This window comes from Callospermophilus lateralis, chromosome 3 (genome assembly GCF_048772815.1).
Source record: "Callospermophilus lateralis isolate mCalLat2 chromosome 3, mCalLat2.hap1, whole genome shotgun sequence".
In the NCBI taxonomy this organism is placed as follows: domain Eukaryota; kingdom Metazoa; phylum Chordata; class Mammalia; order Rodentia; family Sciuridae; genus Callospermophilus; species Callospermophilus lateralis.
In genome coordinates, this window is record NC_135307.1 from 179,714,302 (window position 1) to 179,734,119 (window position 19,818).

Here is a 19,818-nt window from a genome sequence, read left to right on the forward strand (position 1 = left end):
ATCTCTCCTGTGGAAAACAACAGACTTCAGAGCCAGAGAGAGGTGATTAGCAATGCAAACTAGAGTGGCGAGAAGCCGCTGTAAAAGGCCTGCTGAAGCAGTTAGAAGTGGTGCCTGGAGGAGATCAGGCCTGCTGTTGTTCCCAGGGCTCTTGGAGAGCAGAATTAACCTCATCACTTTCCCTTCTCAGCTCAAAATTACAGTTTCTTTAGGTCAACCCCACAAAGTTTAAAGAGCAAACAGCTCTAGAAGTTTGAAGAAGACAAGCACAAATTTTCACACTTATTTTTTTCTCTTCAAATGCCTGGTTTTCAGCCCATCACTTTCACCATGATCAGCATTTTTAAAAAGGCTGGGACCTTTAGAAACCACCAGTGCAGCAGCCTCCTTGTACAGTGAGGGCCCCCAGGTCCCCAGGTCCCCAGGTCCCCAGGTCCCCCTGGTTAACAGTAGTCCAGAGGAGCGTCTGCTGTTAAGTTTTCCAAAGCAGATGGCTTTGCCCAGGACTCTCAGGATCTCCAGGGACTGCCCATGGACTGTTGATGTTCTTTGGTGAACATAGACCATATACAGCCGACGGACCGTCCATGCTCTGTTCCTGGCACCCTAGGTGACGTTACATCACTTGTTTTTCAGACTGTCACTCTTCCCTATAAAGAGGCCTGAAATGGTTCAGAGTCAGCTTTGTTTATGCTCAACATTCCTTCCAGAAATGAGCACCAAAAATGGCCTTGTAAGCACAATGGCGTCATCTTCCATTCTCAACTAAGGCTGTGGGTGTCTAACCTTAGTTGGAGGGTCATATCAGGTGAAGTACAGAGAGGAGAGAAGTCAGAGGATAAATACAGCAAGAATAGAGTGACCTGTTGAGAGATTTGCCTTCTCATCTGGAAATTGTTTTTGTGTTTCTCAAAGTTATCTTTGTTATCTGGGAAAACCCTTCCAACCTGGCCTTTGGAAGACCCTTCCCTGGTCCTCCTCAGGCAGGAATAGATAGAAAGTCTGTCGTCCTGCTGCTCACCAGGCTCTGGCTCCCGTCCTGCAGTCCTTTCTCACCTTGAACTTGACCGTGTGCGCGTCTTCTTTCCACCCTGTATTTGCTCAGGGACTGCAGTTCTCTGTGGGGTGGTGGGACTTGCTCTCGTGAGGCCGTGTGTGTGCTGAGAAATGGGGTTTGAGCCCTGAGAAGTTGGGGTGGGAATTCCCCGTGAAGAACTCACACTGTGTGCGTGGGTCTTGGTATTCGATTATGATTATTGATGGAGCATCAGATGTCCCTCAGTTGGTGAGTGGCTGTCCCTTATTAGAAGCTTATGTTTACTCACTCTGCCTCAAATGCATATTTCAAGATTTCTATCACTTTTGGTTTTACCTTAGAATATTTTTATCCTTTAATCCTATTATCTAATAGCCATGATTATGTTAGTGAGATTCGTATGTTATGTATACTGACAGTGACATTTCTTGGGGGAAAATACTGTCACTAGGAGGTGTCTGTTTCCTGCCTGGCTTCTTAGCTGGTGTAACCCCCCCCTGTGGGGGGGGGGCATGGCTTTAGCTCCAGTGAGCACAGGCACCTGGCATGTGGAGATGCTGGCTGCATTGGCCCGTTCCTTTGTTTCTAAAGGGAGGGTACTTTTCATTAACCATTCTCAAAAAACCTCTTGGAAAGCTGAGGCCATCCTCTGCTGAGGCCAGCCATTGAACACAGGCGATGGGCTTCAGTGCTGCCTGGGGGCTGGGCGGAGGGAGAGGCGGTTCACTGGCAGCCTCTGGAGTGCTGTGGGGCCAGCTTCTGTCTTGGTGGGCCGGCTCCGGATGCTTGTGGCCTCCTGAAGTCCTGTTTCCTTCATGGGTCACTTGGGCTTTCCCACTCCAGGCTTTTTTTTGAGGGACACAGCATTTCCTGAGAAGGCGTGGACTGGGTGGAAGATTGGATTTGGTCACTGACTTGGGAATTTTGTTGGAGTCTGGTGTCCTTGTCCAGTTAACCCAACTATGATGTTTTCTCTTCTCTTGCAGCACCTGTCCCTGAAAGCCAAAAGGGCCAAGGTCCAGGACTTGTGAGCTGAGCTCAGTTGCAGTAGCAGTGACTGCTTGGTGGCCTCTTTTCCTTGCTGTCCCTGGCCCTGGGGGTGTGAGCTGGCACCAGCTCACATGGAATCTGCAGCTGCTGTGGAGTGGGCTGCAGCCAGCTCACTGGCCCCTTTCTTCCCACCCTTGCCAGCATTTGCCTCTTTGCTGAGATCCAGAGAAGTCCGTCGTGCATGGGCAGACACACCACGCGCCGCACTAGGCGGAATGGGAATGGGCCAGGCGGCTCTTGGCTGGTCAGCACGCTCACTGGTCCAGCAGGCCACTGGCAGCAGGCGCACAGTCCTGGCCCAGCTCTTGGGGAAGGAGGAAGAAAGCCAGCTGCTGAAGGCTGCAGTGCCACGTTGGGTGGACAGAGGCTCTGCTGGGCCACCTTTGCTTCCCTGCTGTGGCCGTGGCTGAGTTGACCAGTGAGGACCTCTGCTGGGTGTGCATAAGCGTGTGTGCGTGAAGGCAGGGGACCTTGGAAATGCTGGGGATTTCTGCCAGGATAGCCAAGGGCAGGTCTGCCAGGGGTCCAAACCGAGCAGCTTTTGTCTGTCTTCTGCCTGTGTCCCTGCTTAACTGTGGCCAGGAGACTGACAAGGGATTGGTGTCTACAGGAGGACTCCCGTGCACCATCCGGAGTAGCCGTGGATTTCTGTTTTTCACAGTGGGCTGAGCTTTCTCTCAGAGCTCAGTGCCACGTCCTGGTGCCAGAGCTGAGCACTGGGGAGAGCCCACCAGCTCTGACCCTCAGGGTTCCTCTGTAGCAGGAATTCACTAAGTTTAGCTGCTCTAAACTTCTGTAGCTCAGGAATGTAACTCTCGTTTCTGTCTTTGTTTGTCCACGTGTGTTCTCGGGAGAACATGGGTGGCTCTTCCAGCAGGCACTGGTTTCCTTGTTGCCCCGTGGCTGCTGAGATGATGACTGCTCCTCAACACAACGATGCAGTGTCCCCTTACTGTTTCAGTGACAATTATTTTAAAAACACGTAGCTTGAAAATTTATTTTTATACTGGTTTTAGTTTGGATGTGCCACTTTTGGCATCAAACCTGTATGGCATTTTTATTTCCATTTTATAAACATGTAAATAGTAGTGATAATTGTTAATAATGGTAAACCTTTATACCTAAAATATACATATTCCCTCCCATCTGTAGATGTCATGGTCTTTATTTTAAGATGGTCCCATGAATTATTCCGTGCAAGGGCCTGGATTGTCTAAAAAACCTGATGCAGTGGCATCCATCAGCTTTGGGGTTACATGGACACAGGAAGTTCCCCTCCCCATAACGTGCACTGACGTGCCTGAGTGCCCTTGAGAGTTCAAGCCTTGGGATGCTGCTTAAAGGAAGACCCAGAGAGGTTCCATTTCTTTCTGTGTAGAGCTCGGAGACATCTTGTTTTTCAAAGGTTCTGTTGCAGTAGAAGGGGAAACATTTCAGGATCCACACCCTAAGGTTTGAGACCAGAGATCCAAAATGGGGGCGCCTGGAGGGTGGCAGACAGAAGTGACCAGCCTTTCCTTGAGTACATAAGGACACACTTCCCATCGGTACCTCCGCCTCTTAGAGGGCAGCCCTCACCACAGCAGGGCTTCTAGTTTTGTATCCTGTGTTACGTTACAGCCTTGGGGATGAAGACGGATCTTCATTGTCAGAATCTGCAACTTCAAAATCCCTGAGCCCTTGACTGGGGGTCCCTTACATAATTCTGAGTTTGTGGTCTGTATAGGCCTCGCCAGCTCCCCCCACAGGTGAATTTCCCTGTATGTGGGATGTTGCCATCACAAGGAGCCCCTGCTTCTGTCCACTCCTGTGGGTCACAGTCCAGCCAGCAAGTGGAGATTGAGCCAAGCGCTGTGTGTACAGGGGAGTGGGGAGATGCTGGTCAGTAAAACGTGGGAAGAGAGGATCAGAACAGATGGGGTGATGGTGATACTGGGTGGTAGTCTTCTAAAAAATGTTTTCCTTGGGAAAATAAAATGCCAACAATCCTACGTCATCCACTTGATCAAAAACTAATTCAAAATGAAAACAAAAACTGATTAATGAAATCTCTGTCTGGGAACTCCTGGGGTGTGGGCAGCCTGGACTGTGGGCCAGCTGGCGACGCCCCACCAGGCACGGTCGCTCTGGGAATAGGGATCCAGATGCCAAGCAGCTGAATTTCCAGTGAATTCTTGGTGCAACAGGGGTACTGCCTTTATATCTCACTGGAAGGATTCAGGTTAGCTGGTCTGCAGCCCGTATCCCTTGTTCATCTCAAGATCAGCTGTTTTCCACTCCAGTGACTCACCTGGATTTTTCCTTAGCCTTCTGGCTTATGATGAAATGATGGTGGAACTTTGGATTACTTGACAGTTGAATTTTTTTTTCCTTTGAGTCATTGGAACTGTTACTAGCCAATTAAATCGTTTGACAGACACCTGGCCCCCTAGGGTGCCTCCTGGCAGGCAGTCAGGAGGGCAGTGGTCCCTGCGTCCTCACCATCATTGCTTCCACCAGCAAGCAGGGCTGCCGTGCTGGCACCTGGTGAATCACGGAGACGTGACCTCGTGCCCTCTTGGGTGGTACTCAACTTGTTCAGACAGGCTGTCTCCTTGCGCTTCCCAGGGCAACACCTCCCCTGGGCCTGCTGGCATGTGTGGCCTCTCTCCCACTTGCATCTTCTACTGAAGACTATGGGCGAGCTGACAGGCTGGGAAGTAGGAGATTCACAAAGGAGTGGGGAGGTGGGGGCAAGGTTCAGTGGTTAATGCCCCAGAGTCTCCAAAGCCAGGGGAAGGCCCAGCACTGGCTACTCCTCTAAGACTTCTGAGGCCTTGTCCATTGACCATGGCCCAGTCAGCAGCTCTGAATACAAAGGTCCTGGCCATGCCCTTTGCTGGCCTCAGCCTGATGTGTGAACTAGTACTTGATCCAGTGGCAGCCTCGACGCCTTCCTGTCTCCTGACTACTGCTGCAGGACCCCAGGGACCTAAGGGCAGGTGGTGGCTGATGGGGACTTACCAGCCAGCCCTCTGCTGTCTGCCTTTTCTGTCCCTCTTTTTGTTTCCACTTGTGACTGTGTTTAGCCCCCTTACCCTGCCTGACTTCTGCATCATTCCCTTTTTCCGTGAAGCTTTAAGAAAAATACAGATGTGATTTTATTTTTATATTCTTTTCAAAATGATTTTTCCCTTAAGATTTATTTTAACTTCTTAGTCTCTCTTTACACTCTGCTTGTTTACTTCTAACTTTTATTTTGAACACTTAGGTACAAAAAAAGTCTCAGGTAGTTTTGTTGTGCTTCTGTAAATATTTTCTTCATTTAATATATTAGTTTGGACTCAGTGATTTCCCTCCTGTTTTCCTTTACTCCTTTCTTACTGTGGTTGGCAGAAGGCCTGCTGGTAGGTGTGGGAGATGAGAGAAGACATTGCAATAGATAACACCAATCAATGATCACATGTCAGGAATGCACAAGAAGCTCCTATAGGTCAACAGAAGAACCCATATAAGAAAAAAATGGGTGAAGGGGGTGAACAGGCAGACCCCAAATCCATCAAGCCAACACCAATGCTCAAACTGAGAAGCACCAACTAAAGTAATAATTGGGTGTCGCTTTGCATTCAGTAGATTAGCAGAAGTTGGAAAGGTGAGTCGTGGGAATGTGGGCTGAGATTCAGAGACGGCTGCCTGTGGCCAGTGTGGCTGTCCTGGAAAGCAGCCCAGCACTACTCACCAGTGAGGTACATGTCTGCTCATGGCCCAGAAATTCCACTTCTGTTGTGCGTTCCCAACAAAAGTCTCCCCTGGTGCATAGAAGACGTGTAAGAATGGTCCCCCAGTATGATCGGTAGTTGTGGGACTGTGTCCATTGCTGGGAGAGTGCAGAGAAATGTAGTGGATGATGTTGTGGAGTGCAGCAGAGCAGTTCCAAGTCACAGCCAGCGGATGATACAGGCCTGAAAAATAGCTCAGTGGAAAAAGTGGGAAACGTGATAGTACTGTTTTCAGAAACTGAAAATACGTGCACACCAAAGGCAACTCGGAGATGGCAAAACCGCAGACCAACAAGGCGCTGCACACTAGGGTGTTGCCTGTGGGGGTGGGAGTAGGGCAACGAGGGGAGTGGGGATAAAATGGTGAGACCCTGCCTCAAATTTTCAAAAAAGGAACTGGGGATGTAGCTCAGTGGTAGGCACCCCTGAGCACAAACCCTGGTACCAAACCAAAGGAAATAAGTCTAGACAAAGCCACATGGGGTTAAAGAAGGAGCCCCGAGTGCTCGTCCAGAAGAGATCTGGATGATTCCCTTCTTACCCTAGGTTTTGGGGTATTTACCAATGGCTCCTGTGAGTTGCGAGGTCCTGGGGTGGGCCTCAGGGGCCTGCTGCTGACCTCCCAGTTCAGAGCCTGGCAGGATCCACTCCACCTGGATGGAATGACCTAGCCAACAGCGTGAGACCTCTTGAGGTTTACGTGCCTTGTCACAGCACGCCGTTATTCAGGTATGTGCCCTTGTGGTCCCCTCTTAGCTTGTGTTTATTCTGCGTGTCCCACGGTAGACTTGGTTTTCGCTGTAGTCTGAAGGCCAGCCACAGGGCTACCACAACCACTGGGGAGCGAAAGGCCCTGGGGTTCCTTCTAGTAGAGGTGAGTGAGCTCACTGAAAGTCCTCACACGTGTAGATAAACAGACTGCCAGAACAGCGGTAGTTTGTGGGACTGATCTGGACACAGATCTTCCATGTTTCTAGGAGAGGAACTGGCAGGACACATTTCATCCCTGAGTCCTGCCTGCTGATCAGCAGCTTTAAGATGGAACATACATCCATGCCTACGGGGACTCTCATTCCCGCTCAGCCCTGGGCCCTGAGCTGCTGAAGCCTTTGGTCCTCTGAGATAGAGAACTGCAAATTTTAAGGTTTGGAAATCCCTTCAGCTTTTATCATCCAAAGAGTCGCCCCCAGTGGGGCTCCCTCTGTCCCCATCACTAGCTCCCTGGTCATTGAGAACCAGTTTAATTGGCCCTTGTGTCTGGTTTTCCAAGGACTGCCCTGTAGGGGGCTGGAATCTGGGCCAGGTTAGTGACACTTGAATTGGAAGAGGCCACCGGGGAACTCATTAAAGTCTTGCTCTAGAGTTTTTGTTGCTTGGAGAAGCGTATTCTAGATCACCCTGGGTGTTCCCAACTTCAGCTGCAGACTTGGAAGGTGGACAAATTCTGGGAAAGCCCTGCCTTGGTGGCGAAGTCCAGGAAACTCAGCTTTTAGGGAGTCAGGGCAGATTTTTTGTTTCAGGTTAATAAACTGAGGCCACTATCCTGTGCTGCGGTGAGGTCTGGCCAATGCTGAGGGGTCCAGATGCTCAGGTTTTATGTTTGATTTTTGCAATTGATTAGATGGTTTGACCAGGCAGTTAGGATACAAGGGCCCAGCACTCCCACAGCCTCTCCTGGTTCCTACTCAGATGGGATTCTGACCCCCTCTGGGTGTGAGGATAACACAGGACACTGGGCCCAGATCAGTGACACCACAACTGGATGTCACCTGAAGGTGGAAACAAGAGCACTGAAATCAGAGAGCTAGATTAAACAAACAAAACCCCTTTAATTAGGTAAAATTTACACATAACAAATGCACTCATTATAACTGACTGCAGTGCGTTTCACCACAATGATCACAAAAATCAAATAGAGAACATTTTCATCCAAAAAGTTCCCTCATGATCTTTTGTATCACTCGGCCCCCAGCACACCCAGACCTGCAGTGGCACTGTTCTGTTGTCAGTGTGGATTGCTTTCACCTTTACCATAATTCCATATAGATAGCATATACTCTTGTGTCTCTGTGAGACCTGGGTGTAAGTCCCACTCAGAATTTTTGACCTTTGGCAGGACATGTTCTGTCTTTGGGTCAGTTTCCTTCTCTGTCTAGTGGGGATGATAATAACTCAGCTCACTTATCTGCTCTCCTCCCTCCTTTCAGGTGCACTGCTGCTACAGTCAGCTCCAGAAAGGCCCTGCACCTGGGGTTGATGGGTAAACAGGAGCCCCCACTCCTCCAGCCTGACTTTTCAGGAGGCTGCTGCTGCACCCAAACCTGTCCTAGGTTCCCTGGTGCCATGATCTCTTTCAAGATCCACATCTCTTTTAGGAGAGCCACTTTAATGGAGCTATGAATACATCCCAGGAAAGACAAACCCCTTCCAGAAGATGGGCAAAGGTGAGAGGTGATCAGGCTGAGCAGAAGGGAAGAAAATGTCGGGTGGAGTCCCAACAAGCCCAGAGCAGAGCCTCTGGCTCTGGGGCTCAGGGTATCAGGAATTCCAGGGAGAGCACTTGTGTATGGTATATGGAGCTTCTGGGCACTCCAGGCAAGCAGTGGCTTCGAGACAGACCCAGGCTTGGACACAGCTTCTGATGCTGTGTCAGGGCATGTGATGGAGGGCAACTGACCACGTGAGATCCTGGACTCAGCTTCAGAGGCTGCAGAGCGGCACTGTGCTGCCCTCTTCTGGCCAATGGAGGAAGTGACTCCCCAAATTGCTGTCCTCACCTGGCATTGGGTGGAGGGGCTGCTTTTGGTCCCTTACTTCTGGCAACCTGGCAGAGCCAATATGGAGGGACGGAGCAGTGTGGAGAACTGATGTGCTGATGTCTCTGTTATTCCCTGCACGCCCCTTCTCTCTTCCCTTGCCTGTAATACATGCATGTAAGGAGGGGGTGCTGAGCAAGTCATGTTGCTGTTCCAGCCTCCTCCTGTGCAGCTCCCTTCCGCTGTACCACCCCCGTGGCCCCTGTGGCAACTGGTTCAGGGAAACCTTGTTCAGCTACCTTTCCATCAGTAGAGCTGGGGGGCCAATCCTGGGGTGCAGGAGGAAGCACCTGAGATTGGAGGTAGATTATGGGCCATACTTATCCAGGGCCACAAAGCCATGGTGGAGAGATGGGCTGTGTGTGGAAGAATAGCTGCAGATTCCTGGACACTCCTCCCATGCAGAGGTGGAGTCTATGGCCCCTCCTCTAATTTAGCAGGTTGGTGATTGTTTTGACCAATAAAGTAGCGTTGAAAGTGATGCTGAGTGATTTCCAAGGCCACGTGGCTTCTGCCTGGCTTTCTGGGACACTGAGCTGTCCAAGCGGGCCAGCGACCAGAGATCAGAATGCTAGAGAGGCCATTGGTGGTCCCACCTCAGCTATCCAGCCATCCCCTCCTGGGACTAGAATGCTGTCCCAGAAGTGGCCCTCCCTTCCAGCCCTTCCAGGCCTCCAATTTCCCTCAGCGGGGTCCAGATTCTGTCTGTGAATGTGGTCAAGTTGTAGTCATTTCCTGCCATCAAGTTTTGGGTTGGATTGCTAGGTATCAACAGTCCTGGGAGCATCACTCCAGTGTGGGACATCAGACCCCAGCCATAGAAGGCTCCTTGGGCCCCCTGGCCTGGTCTGGAAAGGGGGGCACTGTGAGAAAGTTGGGGGAGGAGCCCCTCTCCAGGCTCCAGGAGGATTCCCCGGGGCCTGGTGGCGCTGAGCCACTGAGCTCCACTCCCTCAACTGAGGTCTGGCTGATCATGCTCATTTTAATATGAAAGTAAGATTTTGAGCCACAGCTGTGACCCCTGAGAGGTCTTGGGGTCAGTGACACGCTGGGATTTGGAGTGCAGAAAGAGTCGGCTGTGGGCTGGAGGAAGGTCGAAGGTGGGACAGGAGCAGAAGCAATCCAGAGCATGCGGTTTCAGAAACACTGGGCGTGGGCAGAGCCAGCTCCCATCCCGTTTGTCTCCTGAGAGGAAGAACTGGAGGCTCAAACGGTTCAGGGCGGAGCAGCTCGCGCAGGTGCCCTCGAGGTGGGCGGACATGCGCTGCAGCGCTCTCTGCGCCGGGCAGGGGCGGACCCCCTTCCGGAGTCCTGGCCACTGTTGCCAGAGCCCCAATTCCCCCAGCCCAGGCCACAGCAGGCGGGACGCTCCGGGCAGGTGCTGCACATGTCGGCCGGCAGGGGGAGCTGTCGCCCCACGTTTGCGCGGTTGGGAGCTCCTGTCCCATTCCAGGTCTATTGGTGAAGGCTGAAGAGAGCAACCAGACCCGTGCCCAGTGCATGCTCTTGACCTGCCCGCCCAGGGACGCTCTCAGCTGCCCTGGAGCGGAAGGAGACACCCGCGCCCCACCACACACACACCTCCCTCGACTAGGACCCCTTCTCTGTTCACTTTGGCTCAAATCAGGACCTTACCCACTAGGTCCCTAAATCTTGACCACCTCTAGGAAGAATGCATGAATGTCCCCATTTTACAGGTCCAGTTTGTGAGCAAGCCACACCAAAATAAAGAACACCAGCCACAGTTTATGGAGTTCTAATTATTGACTTAGCTGCTAGGGCCCTTCTGAGTGGAGTGTGGGCAGCTGCTGGGGAGACCCAAGGACCTGCAAACAGGAACAGATGGGACATGTCAATCTAAGGAACTAATGAGTTGTCCGGAGCATCTCAGATCATCCCCTTGCTGTGTTTCTGTATGTTACAGGCATCTCTCCTGCAGCCCTGAGCGGCTCAGGTGCTTGGAGAGTGGCCTCCTGGGGGTGGGGAGCTGGTACCTATCAGGAGCATTGTCCAGGGACCTGGTGATAGGAGATGCAGCATGATTCCAGAGCTGTGCTCCTCTGTGCCAGCATCACAAGGCTACAGTCACAGCCAAGAGCACTCAAGGCCTGGCCTCAGCCCACTCCAGGCTCTGGCCTCCTGGAGACCAGCCACTGAGTTGCTCCAGCCTAGGAGGCAGCCCTGGCAGGAGGCAGTGTGGCATGGTGGTTAAGGGCTGGGCCCTGTGTGCCACAGTGCCTTGGCTCAAGTCCTGCTGCCACCACCTACCAACAGTGTGACCTCAGACATGACTCTTAGCCCTGCCTGTCCTCATTTGTAAAATGAGGAAATAATCTATACACCTCTGCATCAACCATGCTATTTTTTTCTGTTTTATGATGCTTTGGCATCTTGTCGTGGACCTTGCTGCCCAGGGGGAACTGCCCCTTCTGAGATTAATTCCTTGAGTCAGTGAACAACTTCTCTGTAAGTGCACCTGTCCTCTGAGAACTGGCCAGTCCAAAGCCCACACTCCCAACCACCCCCTTTATAAAACTCTCCCCAATCACTGCAGGGTGCATATCAGGCCACCACGGACAAACAGTGCAGCCTAGAGCTTGCTAAGATGCTAAACCAGCCAGTTCTAAGGTGCTTATCCTGCCTCACCTATGATTGACACCGTAAAGGCTTTTGTCTGAGTTTCCCCTTCTCCTGCCTCCTGACTGACCCTGGTGCCACCCCATGTGCCCTGCATGGTGTGGTCCTTCCCGTTAGAATGGCAGCCATCATTTCTGCTTTGGAGTCAGTTGTTTGTGTGTCTGTCCTCTTAACTGCACTGGGCACAACAGAATCATCCTGGGTACATTTTGCCTCACAAGATTGCTGCGGGGATCAATCTTAACTTTTCAAAAGTGTTTCTAACAGCTGGGTGTGATGGTGCACACCTTTGATCCTAGCAACTCGGGAGGCTGAGTGAGGCAGGAGGATCACAATTTCGAAGCCAGCAGGGGCAACTTTATTTTGAGAACCTGCCTCAAAATAAAAAATAAAAAATCCCCAGGATGTAGCTCAGTGGCAAAGTGTCCTTGGGTTCAGCCCTCAGTTCCGAAAATAAATAAATAAATAAAACATAAATGAATAGTGCTCACAACAGTACCTGACGTGGGGAGTGCTAAATGAAGAGTAGTTACGCTGCCATCTCCTTCGCCAGGCCTCATTCCTTCTTTGTACCAACTGCCTCTCTCTGGGAACTCAGAGCCCATGTGCCTCAGGAGTCAGAGCCAGGTGTGGCAATCTCCTGTCAATAGTGCAGAGCCCCTCCAGGCAGACGGTGACAGCAGGTGAGGAGGGTGGCCAGGAGCAGAGAAGGGACAGTCCTCAGAGCCCAGCATAGGGGCCCCCACCATGTGCCATTTGGCTGCAGGGACTAGATATCTAATCAGGGGCAACCTCCCCAAACTTACACCCTGATACCCCCAAGGTCAAATGGGTCGTCCCTTTCCCATTGATAATTATGCTTAATCATCATCGTCACCTGAGAGTTTCTCACGACTAAAACACTCAGGGTCACTCCAGGTGAACTGGGCTGCACGAAATAAATCACACAAGAAACACAGATAACCTTTTTCTTTGGGTCCTGTGACAGCTCCTCTGAACTTAGGGGCCTGTGGAAAGAGAGAGGGAGAGAGAGAGAGGGAGAGAGAGAGAGAGATATTGCAAGAGAGCAGAGAGAGCATGTGCTAAACCCCTTTATTGGGGAGAAGCCCTTCAAAGGAGGCAAGGGATCAGGTTTCAGGGGGCAGAGTCTAGCTTCCTGATGTCTGCTGTCAGCAGGGTGACTGACATCCAGGAAGGCCATGCCCAAAGGAGGTTCAAGAGAAGGGGACACACAAAGGGAATTTCCATGGAACATTCTATCCCAAGCAGGGCAAAGGGGTAGGGTTACAAAAGAATAAGTGAGTGTAGCTCAACCCCAGGGTAGGCCTACTCAGAAGACGGGCCTTGCTATCCGAGCAGAGGAGAGACCGAGTCCTGAGTCATGGCACTGCCGCGCTGGACTAAGTGATCTTTCAGATCCCCGTGGTCCTCAGGACTGGAAGGCGTGGTGACTCATGTGGCTCCCCACAATCATCATCATCTACTCAGTGTGAACAGTGATCAGGCAACGTGCTCACTTCCTGCACTAGCAGTTCTCAAACTTTTTTGGTCTCCGGAATTCTTTTTATGTTCTTAAAAATTATTGAGGATCTCGAAGGGCTCCCAATGTGAGTTGTGTTTCTCACTGTTTACTATTTTAGGAGTTGAAACTGAGAGAATTTTCATGTATTTGTTTATAATTTATTTAAAAGAGCGATAATAAATACATGTTAGCATAATTTTTTTATGATGAATAACTGCGTTTTTCAATCCACAGACTTGAGAGAGAAGGAAGCATGGCATGATTTTACACTTTTATGTGTCTTGATAGTGTCAGGCTTAGTGAGAAGCCAGCTGGATTTCCAATAGCTGCCTCTGTATTCAAGTTTTTGAGGTAGCACATGTCAAGTAGTCCCTGGAATACTCCACTGAGTTATTTTTTTTTTTTTCCAATGAGGGCAAAAAAGACAAATAACATCTCCATGTTGTTATAAACAGTTCTGACTTTTATGGACCCTCTGGAAGGGCCTCAGGGACTCCCAGAGGTACTCAGGACACACTTTAAAAACTGCTTTCCCGGGGGCTGGGATTGTGGCTCAGCGGTGGAGCGCTCGCCTAGCACAGGCGCGACCTGAGTTCGATGCTCAGCACCGCAGAGAAATAAAGGCATTGTGTTGTGTGCATCCACACCTAAAATAAATAAATAGATATTAAAAAAAATCAAAACAACAACAACAACAAAAAAAACCCAACTGCTTTCCCAGGGAGAAGTGGTACAGGCCTGTACTCCCAGCGAGTCTGGAGGCTGAGGCAGGAGGACAACAAGTTCAAGGCCAACTTCAGCAATTTAGCAAGGTTGGGGCAACTCAGTGAGACCCTGTCCCGAGATAAAAAAATAAAAAGGGTCAGGGCTGTAAAATACCCTCTGGATTCAACCCACAGCATCAAAACAAACAAACAAAGAAAGAAAACTGCTGTCTCACACCATGAATAGGATCTTGTGTGGCCCCAGTTTCCCACGTGAGGAAAGGGAGGCCTGAGGAGATGAAGACTGCCCAGGTCGTGAAAGGGCTTCGAGCCAGGCGGCCTGGGGGAAGTGCGGGTGTCCCTGGGGAAAGACAGGTTTGGGGTGGGAGGCCCCAGCACAGGGCCCTGCGGGGAGGGCAGGGATGGGGCACAGACGAAGCCAGAAGCCAGGAATGGGCAGTGCTAGTGGGGACCAGGGCCCGCCGTCAGGGGCGGGGGTTGGGAGGGCCGGGAGGACCAGTTAGTCACCGAGTGGTCCCCGTGACAGGGCTGGAGGTGGCCGCTGGCGGCGGATGCAGGCTCGGGCTGGAAAATCAATAGGTGATCAGCGGTCCAGGGGCATGCTGTTCATCAGGTGCGGGAGAGGCAGGGGCGGGGGGGGCGGTGAGGAAATATCACTGACCCCCGCAGGATTGATCAAACAGCCAGACACCCAAGGCCAAACTCACTAATAAAGTGAGACGTTCAGCTCAGCCTGGCGGCTGCTGGCTGAAAGTCTTAAAAAAACCGCTTAGCTGGGGACTTCTTGCTAAACTGTCTTTGTTTCTCTGAGGCCAGTGGGAGGGAGGATCAACCGAGGGGGCCCCGGCTCAGCCACTGTTTTCCCCGGGGTCTCTGGATTTGACCCAGGCTGGGAACAGGGCACGATGGAGCACACAGGTCAAGCGCACTAGCGCACGTGGCCCTTAGACCTGGCCTCGGTGCACATGCATGCACACACGACGTCACGTACGTGTCCCCATGTGCCTGTTGCTGGCACATGCAATGCTCTAGCACATAGCCTCTGCATAAGGCAGGTGTGCCCACATCCACATGTGCTACCGTCTACGTATATGCCTTGCGTGTGTGCAAATCTGTGCGCGTGTTCCACTGTAGAGCATTTGCATTTGAGGGATGAGCTCGTGGGTTAAGATCTTCACCTTTTTGCAGATAATCACAGTCCCTCTGCCTGGAGAGCTGAAGGTTCAGCATTTGTAACGACAGTCGTGATCATTATGGGATGGGAAGATGGACAGAAAAGTGGGGACTGGAAAATTTTATCTAAAAGTCTAAGCTAGGCAAGCAACTCCGAAAGGAAGAAGGAGGTGGGAGGAAAAGTGCAGGGCTGGTAGGGCAGGGGTTAAAGAGCTTTTAGGCAAGAGCTGAGAGAGGATGGGGTGGAGGGAGGGGAGAGTGTCTGGATAGCTGCGGGGTGAGGCGATTCAAGGCTAAAAGGAAGTGCAAATGAGATATTAAGAAGTGGTGTGACAGGTGATGGATTCAACAACCTCGGCACTCTTTGAGGGATCCATATAAAGAAGAGAGACCCTTCGAGGAATATTTTGTTAAATGTGCCACCATATTGAAACCGGGCATGTGCGGAGTTCAAGCCTAGTATGGGCTCATCACACGGAATTTATTTGGATTAAATAATAGCATCACTCATACCGGCAGTCAAATTTTATGGAGTCAAATCTTTGAGGATGAGAGATTGTATCTAGTTTTCCAGATGTCATCTTCTACTAACCTTAAGGGCAGGTATGGCTTTTATTTCCATTTTTTTCTTTTTTTTTAATGAGTTCATTAGAATTCAGAGGTTGAAACACTGACTTGAGTCAGGGGACTGAGGGTCCAGGATCTGAGCCCAGTCTTTTGAACTCAGGGGCCCAGCACTTACTTCCATGGTCATTATTTCACAGCAGTGTGGGTGCTGGGGAGCAGGTAGGTGGAGCCAGTCTGCATTTGGGGGAGCTTTACCTGTCATTGCACCTGGCCCCAAGTTAGGGGTGCAGCTCCTGGTGTGAAGGGTGCAGACTTTGCCCACCGGCACTTAGAGCCTGCCTGGCCCTGCCCCTTGTCCCAGACTCCCTGGCTGGGTACCATCTTCTCTATTCATTGCTGAGGGGAAGTGGGTGCATGGGAATGGGCTGGGAGATCTGCCTGGCTCTGGTAGCTTTTAAGATCTGTAGATCTTAAACCTTAAAGCTTTGGGGTTTTATGAAAGCATAAAGCGGACTCACTGAGAATGCTTGGGGACCTAAACCATGGGAGAAACATAAAACCCGTGTTTCCTTAAAATGTGGTCCTTGGATCACCCACTTCCAGAATTACTGAGATGCTTGAAAATGGAGACCCCTGCGTCTGTCCCAGATTTACTGAACAGAATCTCGGTGACTGGGGCCAAGGAATCTGTATTTTAAAAATGTCTTGAGTAACTTTTCTGCGTACTCTAATTTGATTCTGTGGGCTTGCTGTTCCCAGGTCAGGCATGGCCTCCCTGCAGATTGTCTGTGGCTCACACTTCCACTCCGTTGGATTTCTTTTCAGATGTCAGTTCCTCAGGGAGGTCTTTCCTGCCACCTGACCTAAGTTAACACCCCTGTCATTAGCTTTTTATTTCGTCACCAGGGGTTGAACCCAGTGGTGCTGGGTTCACACTGAGCCACATTTATATATTTTATTTAGAAACAAGCTCTCCCTGAATTGCTTAGGGCCTCAATAGTTACTGAGGCTGGCTTTGAACACACGATCCTCTTGCCTGAGCCTCCTAAAATGCTGGGATTACAGGTGTGCGCCGCTGTGCCTGGCCCACTTCTCATTCTTAATCCTCTATCTCTACTTTATTATTTTATTTGGGCACTAACTGTGTGTGTGTGTGTGTGTGTGTGTGTGTGTGTGTGTGTGTGTGAATACAGTAACATTTATTATAAACGGTGCAGTATGTTATGCAGCATGACTACCACCGTGCACAGGACAGACCACATTACCTGCATCAGTGTGTTTATGTCAGGCTGCTGCATGGTAGAGACACCCTCTGGGGTGGGTTTGCCTGTGCTGTTGGCTGCTGCACCCAAGCAGCCAGTGCTGGGCCTGGGAGAGGTGGAGTGGGGGAGTGCCCGTGCCCAGTTGGTCCTCAACGTAGTGACCATAGCCTAAGCATAGGACATGATATAAAAACAAAAATCCATAAACCCCAGGCTCTGGGAGTCAGTCCCCACCCCTCCACCCTCGGGACCAGTGGAGCTGTCAGGGGTGGCTGAGAAGATGTTTCCTAGTCCTCTCCTGTTTTAATTCTGCATCAAGAAGACCATCTTCTGTGTATCCCCCATTCATCATCTCCCTCTCCTCCTGCAGGAGCATCAGCAACACTATCTCAGCAGTGCTGGCAGTGTAGACGTGTTTTGGGACTGTGCTGAGGATTGCAGGGTTCACATCTGAAGCCAACTCCTCCTTAGGTCTTTCTCTTGCTCTTGACCAATTTGGGAAAATCTGTCTGGAAGGGGGGCAATCTGGCCCAAGGTCAGTCAACTCATTGGCTGGGCAATGACCAATCCAACATTCCTCTGGAGGACCAAGGACATGAACACAGAAGTCAGTTGGGTGGACAGTACTTACTCTGAAGGTGGACAAGTGGGTTCTCAAGGTGCTGTGGCTGTGGATCTTTCTGCCCTTGAAGAGGCTGGGGAGGCTGAGCACAGTGGAGTCCCAGGCTGGGGCCTTTGGGATGGAACAGCATTTGTTTTCTCACTGAGCCTTAGGGGTGTTCTTGCACATATTGTGTGTGCAATATGTGAAAAAGACTGGAAAGCAGTGGTGTAAGTGCTGGAGCAAAGGCAGCTATATTGGGCTTTGTTGGCTGACCTTGGACCAGTCCCTGTCTGTAAGTATAAGCTTGCCTGGAACTCTGTTTCCTCAACCAGCAGCAGCCTAGCCAGAACCTACAGCTCAGTAGCTGAGGGCTTGAAAAGGGCAGAGGCATTTGGTGGGGGGAGATGGGGAGTCTGTGAACTGAGAAGGACACTGCTAAGAAGACTCTGAAGCCCAAGATAAGAGAAGAGATTACTAGAGCGCTCAGGCATTCATATACGGATTGAGGTTTATTAACCCCATTTTTAAAAAGATATTTATTTTTTAGGGTTTTTTTTTTAGGTGTACACAATATCTTTATTTTATATTTATCTGGTGCTAAGGATTGAACCCAGTGCCTCATGCATGTTAGGTAAGCACTTTACCACTCCAGCCCATTAACCCCATTTTTTAAACAAGGAAACTGAGGCTCAGTTTTTTTCAAAAAAAACCAAAAAACAAAAAACAAAAACCTCACACCATTCAAAGGCAAAGCTAAGTGAGTCTAACCTGAATGGAATAACGATTTCCTTTCACAATGCTGTTCCTTGTAGCTCAAGGAAATTATTCAATCAAGAGTGTTTTGAAGTGTCAGCTGCCATTTGGCAAGGGTCCATATTACATTTTTGTAGAAAAAATGGAGTAATGTGTACTGGTATTTGGGGTCATTAGTGAGACCATGAGAAGGGATTGGATTTGGGAATGGAATGACTCGATGTATGGCCTGAGGACTGGGGCCATTCTGTTGCCCAAATAAAAACCTTTGGGGTTGTGCTGAAGGGGATGATGAAGTCCCCAAAGATATTTCTACCTAGAACTTGTGAATGGAGAAGGGTCTTCAAAAAAAGAAAAAAGAAGAAAAAATATTTTTTTTAGATGTTGGTGGATCTTTTTTTCATTTATTTATTTTTGGGTGGTGCTGAGGATCGAACCCAGTGCCTCACACACGCTAGGCAAGTGCTCTGCCCCTGAGCCACAACCCAGGCCTGGAAAAGGGTCTTTGCAGATATCACTAAGCTAAGGAGCCAAGATGGGGTCTTCCTGGATTACCTGAGTGGCCCCTAAATCTGGTGCAAAGAGCCTTTCTAAGGAGGCAGTGGAGAGAGAGCGGAGAAGGTGACGTGAACACAGAGGCAGGGACCCCGTGACACAGCTACCAGCCTAGGCAGGCTGGGGGCTGGGGGTGGCCGGCAGATGCTCAGAGGGGACAGAACAGCCTCTTCTCGCACCCTCTAGAAGAGACCGGCACTCCTGACACCTTGACCTTGCGCTTGTCTCCAGAACCCGGGGAGAGGGCACTTCCATTGTTTCAACTTGTGGCGATTTGTGTTGTAGCCCTAGGAGCTGACCCTGGGGGACAGGAGTCTGTCCCTGAGGCAGAAAGAGTTGTCCTGTGGAAGAGTTGTCCTGTCACTCATGCTGGGCTCCCCGGGGAACTTGGGACTTAGAGACATTCAGCTTCCAGCTCCTCATGAAGAGAACTTTCTAGAGTCAGGGGCTCTGGCTGGCAGGGGCTGAATGGGGGAGTGAGCACCGCGTGGCGGCACGGCTGCGGGGGAGGTTGAGCGTGTACCAATGGTCCCCGCTGATGATGGCTTCACTCAGGATGGCACCAAAGCAGCACTCATTCAGTCAAAACCGTGCCTTGGGCTTTGAATTTGGGTCTGTTCCCAGGCTAGGGACAAGTGGCGGGTTTCCAGTGAGCCCCGTGATCGTGAGGGGAGCACCCGAGACTCCACAGTGTGCTGTTTTGCTGAGGCAGGATGAGCTGTAGGTTAGGTGCAGGGCATCTTCCACTTACAATGGGGCTTTGTCCTTAAAGAAAAGGGGACAGTAAAACACTGTGTCCCCAAATGCCCCCTTTCTGTTCCCCAAAACCCAGCCAAGTTAACGGAACCAGAGCAAGCCTGGGCTGCCGTGTGCAGACACAGATCATCTTGAGGGACCCTGGCTTTTTCTCACGCACACTGGGAATGAGGGCAAGTGAGTGTCATCTGTGGTAAGGGTCAGGTAGGCTGTGACATTCCTTCTCGGGATGCTGGTCCTACAAGCCAGCTCCGCAGGCTGATGCTGATGACATCACAACATCTAAACCCCCTCTCTGGTGGGGGGGGGACTGGGGCAGAACTGAGAACGCCGCGGACAGGATAGGGGGTCTGTTCAGCCTGTCGCCACTGGATTTTCCCCGTGAGCATTTCTCAACCAAATGTCCTGCCTCGGATGCCGTCCCTGGGTATTTTCTTTGGTCTCTGCAGACTATCCCATAGCCTGGTTCCGGTGGGCTGTGGGACCTGACAGGTGGGCTTTCCTGGACCTCAGGCCATTGTAGGTTGAGGAGCACCTGTAGCTGAATTTGACAGCCTCCGAGGCCTCCGTCCTGATAATCTATGCATTAGTGCAAAAGAGGCAA

General features: G+C 50.8%; 1 protein-coding gene across 1 annotated transcript in view; it reads left to right on the top strand.

The window, feature by feature from the left end:
- Dhx35 (DEAH-box helicase 35) overlaps window positions 1-3,220 on the top strand; it is a 71,054-nt gene extending 67,834 nt beyond the window's left edge. Inside the window, exon 22 of the mRNA XM_076851851.1 lies at window positions 2,023-3,220. Within this exon, the coding sequence (XP_076707966.1) occupies window positions 2,023-2,067 (45 nt within the window). The 3' untranslated portion in view covers window positions 2,068-3,220. The remainder of the gene's footprint in view (window positions 1-2,022) is intronic.
- The last annotated feature ends 16,598 nt before the right edge of the window (window positions 3,221-19,818 follow it).